The following is a 15324-nucleotide window of genomic DNA, read 5'->3' on the forward strand; positions in this document are numbered from 1 at the left end:
GCTTCCAATTTTGTGGCAACAGTTTGGGGCAGGCCCTTTCTTGTTTCAGCATGACAATGCCCTCATGCACAGAGCGAGGTCCATACAGAAATGGTTTGTAGAGGTCAGTGTGGAAGAACTTGACTGGCCTGCACAGAGTCCCGACCCCAACCCATCGAACACCTTTGGGATGAATTGGAACGCAGACTGCGAGCCAGGCCTAATCGCCCAACATCAGTGAAGGACCTCACTAATGCTCTTGTGGCTGAATGGGAAGCAAGTTCCTGCAGCAATGTTCCCAAATCTAGTGGAAATCCTTCCCAGAAGGGTGGAGGCTGTTATAAACGCAACGGAGGGACCAACTCAATATTAATGCCCATGATTTTGGAATGAGATGTTCGACAAGCAGATGTCCACATACTTTTGGTCATGTAGTTTAATTAAATCACTATGAAACCGTGACTTCTTGATATTACACTCAGCCTTTTATATTCCGGGGCCTCGTTTGGATCACTCCGCTTCCAATGGTCCTTTGTGAGACGCATTTTCAACCCTCCGGTCTCGCTCCAATCACTAGGCGCATCGAGGTGGATTCTCTTCCACATGGATTGGCGCTCTAAGCATGCGTGTAATCACCAAACATCTGCGACTCATTTAGAATATTTTTGCGAATTTCAGAGGTGAAATATTCCAGAGAGGGAGGCTAAAGGCCCTAAATGTTTTCCTTTTCATGGTGTCGGAGTGTGGGGTATTTGAATTTGAATCTTAAGTCGGCTATTCACCCCCCAGGTCTCTGGGCACCGACCGGGTGGGCTAGGGAGATAGCAATGATGTTTACCAAAAACGTGTCTGGGTTCCCTTTGTTGTTGTTTGAATCATAGATTGAGCCATTAGTCTTACTCGTTATCCGTCTGATCAGTTGAATGAATATGTGTAGGCCTACCACGTGCAGATTTGCTTTTTCAATTTGCCTACTGTGATGGCTGACAGATCACGATGATTTATCTGGCACCCCACCTGTTCTCCAAAGGCAAGTTAGAAGAGCAGGCTACATACTGAAGATGGGGTAACACACTGCTTTGACAACTGATGTAATTAATAGTGAAACCCACATGGGGTATATTTAGTGTTTTGAGGACATGAAGATATGGCCTTCCCTACGTTGTTAATTATTAATCCCATTCCAGCGGAAGTGTGGATATGGATGACGTCGCATACTAAATCAGTTGATAGACCCTCCATGACTGTGTGATGTTGGTTTTGGCAGTGGCGAGTCCACTTCCAGTCCACTTCCAGCACGCACAGGTTTACCACCTGGGAGCCACCTCGCGCTCTCACTCGCCTGCGCTGCCAAGTCAGAACTTGTGTGTGGACTGGAAATAGAACACATATAGTCCTCGCGGCAATGCAGCTAAGCAGTAGCCAAAGAGCTGCTGTTACAGGTTGTGCTTTCCCGATTAAACAAAACCAAGACGATTCCCTGAGCTTCTCCACATTTGCACGCTCAGTGCAACCTAAACAACAGCTCTCAAAAACAGAAAAGGATAATAGAGCATTAGGATAATAGAGAATGTGTCTTCTTATAATTATTATTGCATTAATATTAATGGACTATTACTTTGAATTTACTTTGAGTCTATTATAAATTATAATAGTTCATCTTAAACATGTGAGAAAGTCTATGGCCAATTTCTTTATGCACATATCAAAATCAATCAATTGTACCTTTATTGTTTGCAGAGTGGTCGTTCACAACATGCAGGCTGGTTAGCCCACAGACACACCTATTTGGAGTCACTATCATCCACAGGCGTTCGGTCTGTCCTCTTCTGGGTGTCAATATGACAGATCAGTTCACATGATGGCATGTGGACTTCTGTGTTTCGTAAAACTAGGATATGCATGGGAAATAATGATTTGACACCAAAAAATCTCGGGCACCCGGAAACACATTTTCTTCTCAACAGTCTTCTCATCTCCAGGCAGGCTAATTGATAACTGCGCTATCTCAATTGTTATCAAATAGATCTGTTGCACAGCCGAGTTTAGAAGGTCGACGCGCTGTTAGTAATCTGAAGTAAGTATTTTGTTAAATTAGTGCCTGAGGTATGTAAAATGTGTACTTTTTAACCCTGGCCACGGGATAAAATCTAAAGGAATCCGCGCGCTAGTCCGAATCTTTTTCAGCACCAAGGACACTTACTCATGCGCGCCGCAGCTCTGAGGCGCGAAAACTTCATTCACTCTCGGTCCTAGTCCTGCCTTCCTTCATCGTGAGTATCCACCAATTGTTTATTCGGCAGAATAACACGAGATTTATCAAAAGCTTCACCAAGGATATGAAGTGCACGACCTAATCTGTGTAACCTATCCGATTTGGAATCGCTTTGAAGTGAGATTCATTTGACAGGTAAGAGCTTGTTATTTGTGTACATTTGTTCCCAGCAACAGCAGCGTGCATTCTGTATGCAGGATTACGACCATGTGGATGTATTTGTACGACTATATCAATGCAACAAAGCTTTGTTACAGACATAGAAGAGATAACGATTGATAATGACAATATACAAACTACTGGATTAGTGTATCAGGCTAATCCCATTCTATTCCTAATTCGTTTTGACACACCTCTTATAATGTCTAGAATTATTCGTACATCTTTTGTTTGATTGACAGGTTATATACATTAAGGATTTTTTGTGTGAATGCAATGTCTGTAGAATAGGGTTACTTGGTTGTAATAGTAAACAAATGAGATCATACCACCAACCCAATAATCTTTATCTGTTTAGATCTTTGAGCAAATGTAGTAGAGACACTAATCCATGAGAGAATCCCAAAGGGACTCCTCATCCATGATATATGTGACTGTATTTCCATCATTCAACATCTATGTCTATAATGCTTTTATTTAGATTTAATCTGATATTTAATGATAATTGATGAGACTCAATCAAGTTGCATTTCCCATAGATCATACAGTTGGTCAAATTATGATGTTTCCTAAAAGGGGAAGAAGGGGGAGAAGAAGCCTTATCACAACCGCAATGCATCTTGGTGTCTTTCTTTGAGCAAATTATCTTGTAAAACAATGGCAGCACTCAGACCCAGACTGCAGAGATGTTGATTAGGGTAAATAATTCAAGATGTGGCTGAAGAGGAATATGCTCTTCTCTTCGCATCTGGAGATCCGAGCAGAAACAGGAACAGGAGGAGGAGACGAGCCACTCTTTGTGCACCCATCTCTTTAGTCCTAATGGAATCCAGCTCACCTGTATCAGCGTGGTGCAGAGTGGGCAGTGGCCCACGGCTAAGTGCGCACACGGGGGAGGGGTGGAATCATGTTAATCCTCCTGGGTGTTTTCAGAGTAGCTGCTTCTCAAAGTATCTCAGAGCATGGCGGAGCAGTGTTATCGCTGAGCACCCAGCGTGTTAAGATGCTCCTTATCTGCTAAGAACACAAGCGCCCCCAGCACCGGGCCACGGAGGTCGGGTGACTATGAAGTGATGTATAGATGGACGGGAGCACCTTACACCAGTTCACCTGTCCTGAAGCCACCGCACCTTGAAGTATGCCACCACCATTCACCAGATGCATTGAGCACGGTCTAATGTATGGATCTACTGTATAGAAAATGATTTATAGAATCCAGTCAACTTCAGTGTGAATGTACATGGGTGGATCTGTTTTATCATTTTGTTAGAGCATGAACTGATATACAGTATAGAGTGAAACCATAGAGATCCTATTACTTTCTAATTTCTAATTCTATGGGGAAACCAAAGTAGCTAACACAACTCAAATGCCTGATAAGATATCTCAGTGTCACCCAGGTCTCTTATTCATAATATGGGTTTTATTAGCTAGCCGTCATCTGTGATTAAAAAGCTGGATGATGAATGACTGTGGTCCTATCAAACAGGACAGCTTAATTACTTACACCTCCTTTTGGCCTCTTAGGCTACCGATCTCATTTTAGTTCACACACACACACACACACACACACACACACACACACACACACACACACACACACACACACACACACACACACACACACACACACACACACACACACACACACACACACACACACACACACACACACACACACACACACTGAGCTTGACAAAATAGTCTGGAATTCTTTAAACAACTAAATCATTAGTTGATTAAAAATCACTTGCCGATCAGATAAATGCTTGAACATCTTCTAGGACATTGTTTCACGTGTGAGTTGTGCTTCCAGGCATTTTTGTGCTTCCATAATAGTGCAACTAGAGGAGTATGCAGCAGATGTTGTGTGTGTCCCTGGACTGGTATACCTGTAGAGATAATAGAGAGGCCTGGGGACAGTCAAGGATCCCTGAGGTTGTTATGTAGGACCAGGGACAATGTGTGTTCAGCCATGCATCTGTCTCACTGAAAGTTATTTGGTTTATGTTGTGAGAATCTGTGTTCCCTGCAGCACATATATCATTTGTATTGGGGATGTGTGTGTTTTTGTGTGTACAGTTTGTGTCTATCTGTATTGGGGATGTATGTATTTGTGCACGTGAGTAAAATGTGTGTTTGAGAGATAACAAGACAGAATGAAAGCATGTCCCAGGTTTCAGTTTAGGATCAGGGGGGTCCACACTTGTTTCTTTCTTGTCATTGACGGTGTGTGTGATGAATAATGGAAGGACCCACAGAAAACCAAACGCAGCCCCTAAAACATAAACACCATGCCTCCATCACCCTGTCTGGGCCGATCACAGTTCTGCCTGTAATGAGCTCACTGACACAGAGAACACAGAGAGGCGAGGAATCTTAAATGAGGTAGTACACAGTGAGGTGGAATCAGGCCCCTGGGAAGGGGAGAAACTATGGAACTGTACCAGGGGATTCCCTCTCTCACACAGGTGCAGAGAATGCCAGGGATGGAGTTACCGTAAGGGAGGAGCTGAGAAGCAGAGAAAGCTAGTAATGACAGACACACATGACCAAATCCAAACCTATTCTTTGTTCAATAGCTGAAAAGTCTGGACCTCATGGTCTACTGTCAGCTCAATGATGAGGAGATGAACCATGGTGGTGTGAGATTGAGTAAGTGCCTGATTTGGTAGATTTCTTCTTAATTGCTGTATGTGTCCACTCTTTATTATTCAGCACCGGCCTTAGATTTCCTGGGCTGCTATCGTTTAAACTTCAATTACTGCTTTTCCCCTTAATTTGTTTGGGATCAGTGACCTTATTTGGAAAGTTCAGTGCTCTTCATTTTCGGAGATGGGTTTGTCTTTTTGCCTCAGCAATCTCAGTGGTTATCATTGATCCAGTCAATCTCCCAGGCCTGGATTCATGGAACTTGATTTAACTGGTTATTCCTCTGCAGTTGAAGTGTTACTTCATGATAAAAATGAATGAAAACGCTCCTGAAGAATCTTTGTTTGTTATACAACTTTTTAGCACTGAAGTTGATCGCCTTTCTGGGCAAGTTGAAGTCCACAGTCTGTCAAAGAGCGAGAGGAAGTGGTTTTCAATCTATAACAGGTATATGATCAAACCTGTAGCGAGTTCTGAGTGGGTTATACGATTATAATTAAAGATCACTTTATTGGTCAATTGTACACAAAGGTCCAACCGAAATGTGACTTCTGCTTTTAACCCAACCCCTCCAAAAGACACAAATACACACATATAGCTATTGGAGAGGTGCGGGGTGCAATGGCATCTAGGATTTGATACCACCAACCCCCCGGTTGCCAGCTCACTTCCTGTCAGACCCCCCCCCCCCCCCTCATGAAATGAGTTGATAGAGAGAGACAGAGAGAGATGTTAGACACAGAGTTAGGCAGAGATATCTGAGGGGGAGCCTTGTCAGGCTGCCACTGACTGCAAAGGTAGTTCTCTCATTGCACTACCATGGCCAGATTAGGGGGATGGAAATTGTGGTTTCTCCACTCATTGTCTTCAGATTAATTACTGTCTGGCTAGACTTGGCACAGCGTGGCATCACATTTGTAACGGTGTGGAGTGGACTTGCCAGTGTTAGCATGTGTCATGACAATAAATTATTTCTTGACGTGAAGCATGTTTCTTCTGTGATAACTGGGTGATATTTTTCATACATACTTATAAATCCATTACTCAAATCTAGTTGTATGGGAATTGGAAATTAAGATTGCTGCTTTAAAAAAAAGTTTGTTCAGTTTCTCAAAGATGCTGATGGCATTTTCTCATACAGGGGGTTGCCACAGGTGGTGCTCTGATTGCAGAGCAGGAGGTTGATGGATTGTTTGGGTTGGGTGATGTGAGAGCTCAGAGCACTCAATGACCCCTCCCTTTCCCATTAGCAGACCATTCCCAAGTCTTCCTCCACCCAGGCCCATTCTCGTTGTTAGCTGGAAATTTGATTTTGGGGGAAGCCTGGCTCCCATCACCCTCCTCTCCTCTCCTGTTGGTGTTGTGCTCCCAGGCAATTATTTCACAGGGAATCTCCTCCCTGGTCTTCCCTGGGCTCCAGCCTGCATATAGATGCCCACTCCCCAGCCTACCTGCCTTCCTATTATCATGTCAATGCTGCAGCTCTCCACTCCTGCCTGAGGAGGTGATTGAAAAAACGGAGACAAAATAACACCTTGTGAAGCTCTTCCCCCTCTTTCCTCTTCTCCGCCTTCCCTCCTTCTTCTCCGCCCTCCCTCCTTCTTCTCCGCCCTCCCTCCTTCTCCTCCCCCCTCCCTCCTTCTTCTCCGCCCTCCCTCCTTCTTCTCCCCCCTCCCTCCTTCTTCTCCCCCCTCCCTCCTTCTTCTCCGCCCTCCCTTCTTCTTCTCCCCCCTCCCTCCTTCTTCTCCGCCCTCCCTCCTTCTTCTCCGCCCTCCCTCCTTATTCTCCGCCCTCCCTCCTTCTTCTCCGCCCTCCCTCCTTCTCCTCCCCCCTCCCTCCTTCTCCTCCCCCCTCTTCCATCCTTGCCTGCTTTCCAAAACCTTCCCATTCCTTCACACCACCTGGCTTGAAGAGTGTAAGAGTCTGGCAATCTCCACACACTTGAATTAAAAAGGCCATCTGGTGAAGCGGAAAGCAGAAACTAGAGGGAAGAGAAGGGAGATGGCTGCATGGGAGGAGAGAGGATGAAATGAGGCTGGGTGCTCTTTGAAGTTAATACAAATCAAATTGTATTTGTCACATGTGCTGAATACAACAGGTGTAGACCTTACTGTGAAATGCTTACTTACAAGCCCTTAACCAACAATGCAGTTTTAATAAATTAGAGTAAAAAAAATATTTACTAAATAAAATTAAGTAAAATTAAGTAACACAATAAAATAACACCGGCTTACCGGTAACGAGTCAATTTACGGGGGTACAGGCTAGTCGAGGTAATTGAGGTAATATGTACATAGAGGTAGGGGTAAAGTGACTATGCATAGATAATAAACAGCGAGTGGCAGCAGTGTACAAAAACAATTTTGGACGGGGAAATCATTGTAAGCCTGTTGACCGTAAAGAAGACATGGCATTATACGCATTATCTTTAGCTGTCAGAGAGTGGATGTGTGGAGAGGTGCTGTACAGTTTCACTGTGTTTATCTGACTCTCCGGGGCTAAGCCAAACGCCTGACATTCCCACTCTCATTTGGTATTGGAGAAAAAAAGACCTGTCAGCCCACAAAACGCTGCAGCAGAGAGGTGCTGTAAAATAAAATGCAACGTGTCACTTCTAGCATACATACATACACAAAACCCACAGGCATTTGCCTCTAAAGTATCTGCAGAGCAGAAATAACATTGACGGTTAGGGTGTATTGGTGAATTGAAGGTAGGCTGGTGATTTATTTGTAAGTTACAGGTAGAATAGAATACCTGGCAGTAAAGTGTGAAATAGAGCCATGCATTGGTTGATGGATGTAGTGGATGAAGTATGAATGTGTGTGCGAGTGAGAGGATGGGGCCAGTTTACAGCAGGCTTCTTTCCCAGTGCTCCCACAGGACGTTACTCTATGGTCAGATTGGTCCACTTGTCCTCTCCTCGGCCTCGCCCGCCTCGTCCCTACCCTTCATGTCTCTGGGCAAGTTTCCATGGAAACAAAGAGTATAGAGAGGTGGGAGAATATGTGTCGGTGAGATGAGCATATATATCTCTGAGTGGACATGCACACACACACACACACACACACACACACACACACACACACACACACACACACACACACACACACACACACACACACACACACACACACACACACACACACACACACACACACACACACACACACACACACACACACACACACACACGGATGCATGTATGCACACGCAGGCATTCACACACACACACATACACACACACACACACACACATACTTTCGCACGCAAACACAGGCGAGCAGGGAATATCTACAGCAATGACTGAAAAACTGCACTTTTAGACTTTTGGATTTCAGAAAATGGTACTCTACTTAATTTAGATAGTAAATATCCTGCCATACAGAGCCGTATGCAACATGAGATGGTCGATGGCCATAGTGATGGATAACATGAAAGAGTACTTCAATTCAATAGCGTTCTCCCAGACCCTCAAAACAAGGAAACACTTTGAGAAATCCAAATGAAATGAGTACAAAGCCAGACGACCTTTTTTATGACTCATTTTCCTAATCTCCAGCTTTCTCAGTGAGCGGATTTGACTGGCAGAGGCAGCTAGTGGCAGTGGCTCATGCAGATGATACTGGCTCAATATCCTGCTCCAATAAACTGCTCCCTTCCCTCCTCTGTAGTGTGGCTAATTAAACCCAGGGGAGGATGGAGAAGAAGAGTGACATGATGCTGGCTGCAGCCCCCCCTCTGGCCCCATCCATCTCTACTGGAACCACTCTGGGTCCGGGTCCTCACACAGCTCCACACCCAGGGCCTTGCTGCTCTACAGGGGTTGCCTCCCAAATGGAAGGCTATTCCCTAGTGCACTACTTTCGACCTGGGTCCATAGGGCTCTGGTCAAAAGTAGTGCACTATGTATGGAATAGCCATTTGGGATGCATCAGGGTCTGGCTCTGCCTCCCTGCTGACCAGAGGGGAGGGACAGTGGACATAAGAATTTGGATCAGCATGGTCAACCAGGTCACCTTTGAGTTGAATTGGGGAAACATGTTAGTAATTAGTAGGGATATAAACAAAGCGAAAAAGAAACGTCCTCTCACTGTCAACTGCGTTTATTTTCAGCAAACTTAACATGTGTAAATATTTCTATGAACATAACAAGATTCAACAACTGAAACATAAACTGAACAGGTTCCACAGACATGTGACCAACAGAAATGGAATAATGTGTCCCTGAACAAAGGGGGGGGGGGGGGGTCAAAATCAAAAGTAACAGTCAGTATCTGGTGTGGCCACTAGCTGCATTAAGTACTGCAGTGCATCTCCTCCTCATGGATTGCACCAGATTTGCCAGTTCTTGCTGTAAGATGTTACCCCACTCTTCCACCAAGGCACCTGCTACTTCCCGGACATTTCGTCCCAGACGTGCTCAATGGGATTGAGATCCGGGCTCTTCGCTGGCTATGGTAGAACACTGACATTCCTGTCTTGCAGGAAATCACGCACAGAACGAGCAGTATGGCTGGTGGCAGTGTCATGCTGGAGGGTCATGTCAGGATGAGCCTGCAGGAAGGGTACCACATGAGGGAGGAGGATGTCTTCCCTGTAACGCACAGCGTTGAGATTGCCTGCAATGACAACAAGCTCAGTCTGATGATGCTGTGACACACCGCCCCAGACCATGACGGACCCTCCACCTCCAAATTGATCCGGCTCCAGAGTACAGGCCTCGATGTAACGCTCATTCCTCCGACGATAAACACAAAAACTGTGACATGTCAGTGAAGAGCACTTTTTGCCAGTCCTGTTTGGTCCAGCGATGGTGGGTTTGTGCCAATAGGCGACGTTGTTGCAGGTGATGTCTGGTGAGGACGTGCCTTACAACAGGCCTACAAGCCCTCAGTCCAGCCTCTCTGTGCAACTATTGGTTACATTAATTTGAATGCAGTCTTGGTTTTCATTGGTTTCAGTTGGACAAAAATAGAAAGAACTGAAACAAAACTGTGAATGAGTAATAACACTGTCATTGTGGTTGTTATAAATTTGCCACTACAGTACTTTCTCAATGTAAATATCATGATATTTATGCAAAATTGTCTGCAGGAAGTAAGAATAATCTTATGCAGTAGAAACAGTGTTTAGATTCAATCCATCAGGGGAAAATAAGTCTTCAGCTACTGCTGCAGGGACATTTCAACAGCTCTTTGTGAGTGTGTGTATGACAATGTATGTGTTTGTGTTTGATAAATCTGTCTCATTTGCATCATTTGCTTTGACAGTGTTCCCCAAGGGATACCTTTTTATACAATTTGCGTTTGTGCGTGCATCTCTGTGTGTGTGTGTGTGTGTGTGTGTGTGCGTGCGCGCTTGCCTGCGTGTGCAACAAACAGCTGTGGACTCGTTTCCCTGCAATGAGAGGCATGCGGTCAAACAGGAAACTAGATGGAGAGAGGGAAAGAGAGAGAGAAAGCGAGGAAGATTAGAAATGGAGAGATGGAGAGAGTTTCGCACCAGAACAGTCACATGGCCCCTCAGGCACAGTTGAAGACAAACACATTCTATTCCAGAGGAAGCCATTCACCATGGGGGAGTGATGCGGTCGGTCGCTAGCGAGCTGCTTAAGAACTCAGACATGAGAAAACACTCTGGAGAATCCAGCCAGCGTCCTCCACTGTTCTCACTCACTCTCACATCACACACCCTATATATGCATGTTATACACCTATGCAAAGGAACTAGAACGACATTTCTTCCTAATATAGGGTACTATATGTAAAACCATGGACTTCTGCCACGTCCTACATCAGCATGTTTAGTGGTATTTCCTATTTGTATAGTCGCCTTCTGGCTTTGAAACCGATGATTATGTCACATTATCTTGCTATATGACTTGACAGACCCCTAGTCATTTAAAAAAAGATATGTTGTTGAATATTAAATATGTAGAATGGGAAAAGGGCCAGCATGCTGCATTATGAATATAGTTGCATGTCACAAGAGAATGGAAGTAGTAAGTTAATATACATTAGCCTATGTAGTATTGTACATGTGTAACTATTAGAAATGTTCTATTATCACTTTTATGCCAATGTGTCATTATCCAGTGACTATCCCTGCATCATACAGCAGTTACTATCAACAAAAATTTAACTGGAATCATACAACACTAATTTCACTGGAATCATATGGCACACATTTCACTGGAATCATACAACACACATTTCACTTGAATCATACAACACTAATTTCACTGGAATCATACAACACAAATTTCACTGGAATCATACAACACACATTTCACTGGAATCACACGGCACACATTTCACTGGAATCATACAACACACATTTCACTGGAATCATACAACACTAATTTCACTGGAATCATACAACACAAATTTCACTGGAATCATACAACACTAATTTTACTGGAATCATACAACACTAATTTCACTGCAATCATACAACACAAATTTGACTGGAATCTTACAACACTAATTTTACTGGGATTGGAATCATACAACACAAATTTTACTGTCTCGTAAAGATGGTGTATATGGAAATGAGAATGTGTCCCAGGCACCTTGATTTTCTTGGAATGTATGTGTGTGAAACAAAGGTCTCGTTGTATTGTAGCATTGACTGACTCCCTCTCTGTTTGATCCACAGGCTGTACTCTCCAGAACCTGATGCAGGAGATGGCCTCAGCCAGGACAAAAACACTGTCTCTTTGAGATCTGGTGCCGCCGTGCCACGCTGCTCTGTTCCTTGCTAGCCTACTGTACCCTCCCCGGCTCCAGAGAGAACAGAGAGAACCAGAGGAAGAGAAACACCCGACAGCAGTAATCAGACTCACCCAGGGCCCAGGGCCATGTCACCAGGGAGGTCTTCTGGGTTGGGGCTGTACACCCTGCCCCGACCCCTCCACCTCCACCTCTCCCACCTCTGTCTGTTGTGTGTGTGTGTGTCCCTCCTGGCCCAAGCCCCACTGGGTCTCCCCATGTCAGGCTTCAATACGGACACCAAGAGGGAGATCACAGTGGACGGGGACCTGATCATAGGAGGGCTGTTCCCTGTGCACCAGAAGGGCGAGGGTGCCGAGGACTGTGGGAAAATCAACGCTCAGAGAGGGATCCAGAGATTGGAGGCCATGTTGTTAGCCCTGGACGAGATCAACAAGGACGAGCGCCTATTGCCGGGGATACGGCTGGGAGCCCACATCCTGGACACCTGCTCTAAGGATACGTACGCCCTGGAGCAGTCCCTGGAGTTTGTCCGTGCCTCCCTCACCAAGGTGGATGATAGCGAGTACACCTGCCCTGATGGCTCCTACGCCATCCATGACGACGTCCCTCTGGCCATCTCTGGGGTGATAGGAGGCTCCTACAGTGACGTCTCCATACAGGTACAGCACTGACTCTACACTCTAACGATATTTGTTTATGTTGCTCTATTCTATAGGCTCGAACTTGGATCTTAACTATGGTTGCTGATATGAGTACTGAGAGTTTTCTAGATTCTTGCTAAAGATACTTTCTAAAGTTGATACGTTTTTTTAAAACTCTGAATTGCTCCTAGTTTATTTAGTATCTCCCAGTCTCTGGTTTTGAGCAATCCATGCTTGGTAAATACTGATGCACGGACTGTTCTATAAATATATTTTACAGTCCAGATAGCTGTCGTTTCACTCCATAGAATAGAGAAGGGACACAATGATTGATGATCATATAACTTTCTCTCTTTATTTAAAGTACTGGCATGCAATTATAGTGCTCCATGTTTAGTGAGATGTTAACACAGTAGCTTTAATGAGTATGGGTTCCGCATGCCAGATCTGTTTACCTGTTTGCCCGTATGCTTGGCTGATCTCATTTGGAGGAGCTCCTCTCTTCCCTGGTAATTCAAACTCCAGCAGTGGGCCTGTCAGATGCAAACACGCCGCAGATGTTGGGTTGAGGAGGACGGGCTGACAGGATGACTAGTGACATCATGATTACTCTCAGTAGTAGTAACAATAGTATCAGTAACGGTTGACTGGTGAGGTGAAGCAAGGCGAGCTCCTCACACTGACGTGATGAAAGGCCTACTAATTGCAATAAGATCTCACGGTTTGACCAATTTGCCCTAGCAAAATCCAAGCTTATTTGATGTTAATAGCGCTCAATGTTGCCCCTAGTTGCGGGTTTTGAAGGCATCTCCCGACTTCCTTGGGACATGGATGGGCGTCCAATTTCAAAGTGAATCTTGAGTGACCTGCCTGACTAATTTGGCCCACGTTTATTGGGACTTAATAAAGCCACTGCCTTGTGAGAGGAGATGCTCCGTAGCACCCAGACTGGGAGAGAGAGAGTGTGTGCGTGCGTGTATGTCATAGATAATTGTGGACATTCACTTGCACACTCTACACACAATCACCCATATTTACATGCTCACATACACACATCAGCCAACTCCCAGCTCTGTCAGAGGAACTTCTCTAGCCTAAGGTGATACATCCCCATACTCAATGATTATACTGTAGTTACCTTCTGGCTAGCCCACAGTAGTATAACAGGCGTGTCATCACACATGACATTATACCTTCTGGGCATCCACAGACCACCAATGTATTTCAATTAGGGTCCAAGGCATTATTAAAATAGCAGATTTAATCAGTGCAGCCTGCATGGATATTTCCTCCAGTGGGTGTACTTCAGTATGCTGGGGTCCAGCCAGTTACTGTGGTGGCTTCCTTCCCTCTCCTCTGCTTCATAGGCAGAATGACTTCATCCTATGCTGTTTGGGAGACAGGGAGGGCTGGATGAATAATAGATTGGACCATTCTACCCAGAGGGGGAGGGTTTGCGCTCTGCATGAGATATGCCCATATGTCAGGATAAAAGTATGTCATGAAGGTATGTAAAAAGCTTGGGAAGGCTCACTCTCTGGGGTGCCTTAGTGAGTGCGTCACAGTGCTTAATTGTAGATCCTGATGACATCGCCGGGAATCCCGATAGTTGAAAAGGTGCTCATGATTTGAGCAATATTTGAACTATTCCTTAATGATGAGTTTCGTGCTGAGAGAGGGGATCCAGCGACTGCGGCGTTCATGCACTGATCAGCTGTTATCTAAACACCAGAGCAGAATTGGAGACTCCACTACAAGTAATTCATTTGGAAAATAGACTGAATACAGCAATGTGCGATTACTAACTCCAATCTATTGTTCTGTGTATTCCTCCAAAACAAACATAACTACCTCATAGGGCCTGCGAGGAGGTATGGGATAAAAATAACATGCAAACATACGTAGGCTTAATGAAGGAGGTATAATTTTGGTAAAGACTATCTGGGGCTTCTGTCTCCTCTCAGGGAGCATGCCCTTGTCCTGTGGTCATTTATAGAGCTGCTATTCCCCGTTTCTGTTCTCAGGGTTGCCCCAGCTTCTCCCACAGTGGTTTCACTGAATCTATCAGAGGGTTGAATAGACCCACCTGCCTGCCTGACGGTGCCCCCTGCCTTTGGATAACACTTTTTTTTAACCACATGACCTCTACCCTGTACTTAGACTACACACAGTCTCAGAGGGGGAAGGGGGTAGCCTGGTAACTGATCTGTTTGTGCTTTGTTTGTGCTGCTGAAGGAGTGCTTTCTCACTTTCTGCGTTGTAGTGCTGAGCCGGTGGGCCTGTGGGTGTCTGTCTGATGAACAAGACCCAGTCTATTAGGACTGATTGAACTTGTCTTGGACCGCTCTACATAGGGTCCCAGGGAGTGTGAATCTGTCATTCCCTTCACTCTGACACTACTGTCTGTGCTTTATTGAGTGTTTTGTTCAGCCTTCCTTTTTGTGTGCTGAGCAAACTAGCCCTGCATTATTAAGGCTAATCTTCCCTTGTATTCCACTTCCTTTATCATTCATGTATTTTTAAGCACTTTGGGTTTGTGGAACAGCGCTTGGCAAACACACTGTACTGTCATCACAATTACCGCTACTGTAACTCCTGCAAAGGCTCATATTGTGGTGCAGACTGCGGTGTCTAATTCATAAACACAGAGTGATGGCCACATAAACAATGATTTCCTGTGCTCCTAATAGGCTGTCAAATTGAGCCAGACAGACAATGGTGATGGATGAAGTGTAGCAGCCAGTCATTGGTTGAAATGATGTTATTCAGAGATATGCAGGTAAAGTGAGTATTGAGTGTGTGTGGGCATTGTTCACACGAGCTGCATGTTCTACTACTCTGCAGCCTCTGGCTCCTCAGCCCTCTCCTCTTATGTCTGTCT

General features: G+C 45.0%; 1 protein-coding gene across 1 annotated transcript in view; it reads left to right on the plus strand.

The window, feature by feature from the left end:
• The first annotated feature begins 1511 nt into the window (after positions 1 to 1511).
• Positions 1512 to 15324, plus strand: part of LOC109873136 (metabotropic glutamate receptor 2) — a 67577-nt gene continuing 53764 nt past the window's right edge. The window contains exons 1-2 of the mRNA XM_020464735.2: positions 1512 to 2389; positions 11726 to 12461. Coding sequence (XP_020320324.2) covers positions 11928 to 12461 — 534 coding nt within the window. The 5' untranslated portion in view covers positions 1512 to 2389; positions 11726 to 11927. The remainder of the gene's footprint in view (positions 2390 to 11725; positions 12462 to 15324) is intronic.

This window comes from Oncorhynchus kisutch, linkage group LG1 (genome assembly GCF_002021735.2).
Source record: "Oncorhynchus kisutch isolate 150728-3 linkage group LG1, Okis_V2, whole genome shotgun sequence".
In the NCBI taxonomy this organism is placed as follows: domain Eukaryota; kingdom Metazoa; phylum Chordata; class Actinopteri; order Salmoniformes; family Salmonidae; genus Oncorhynchus; species Oncorhynchus kisutch.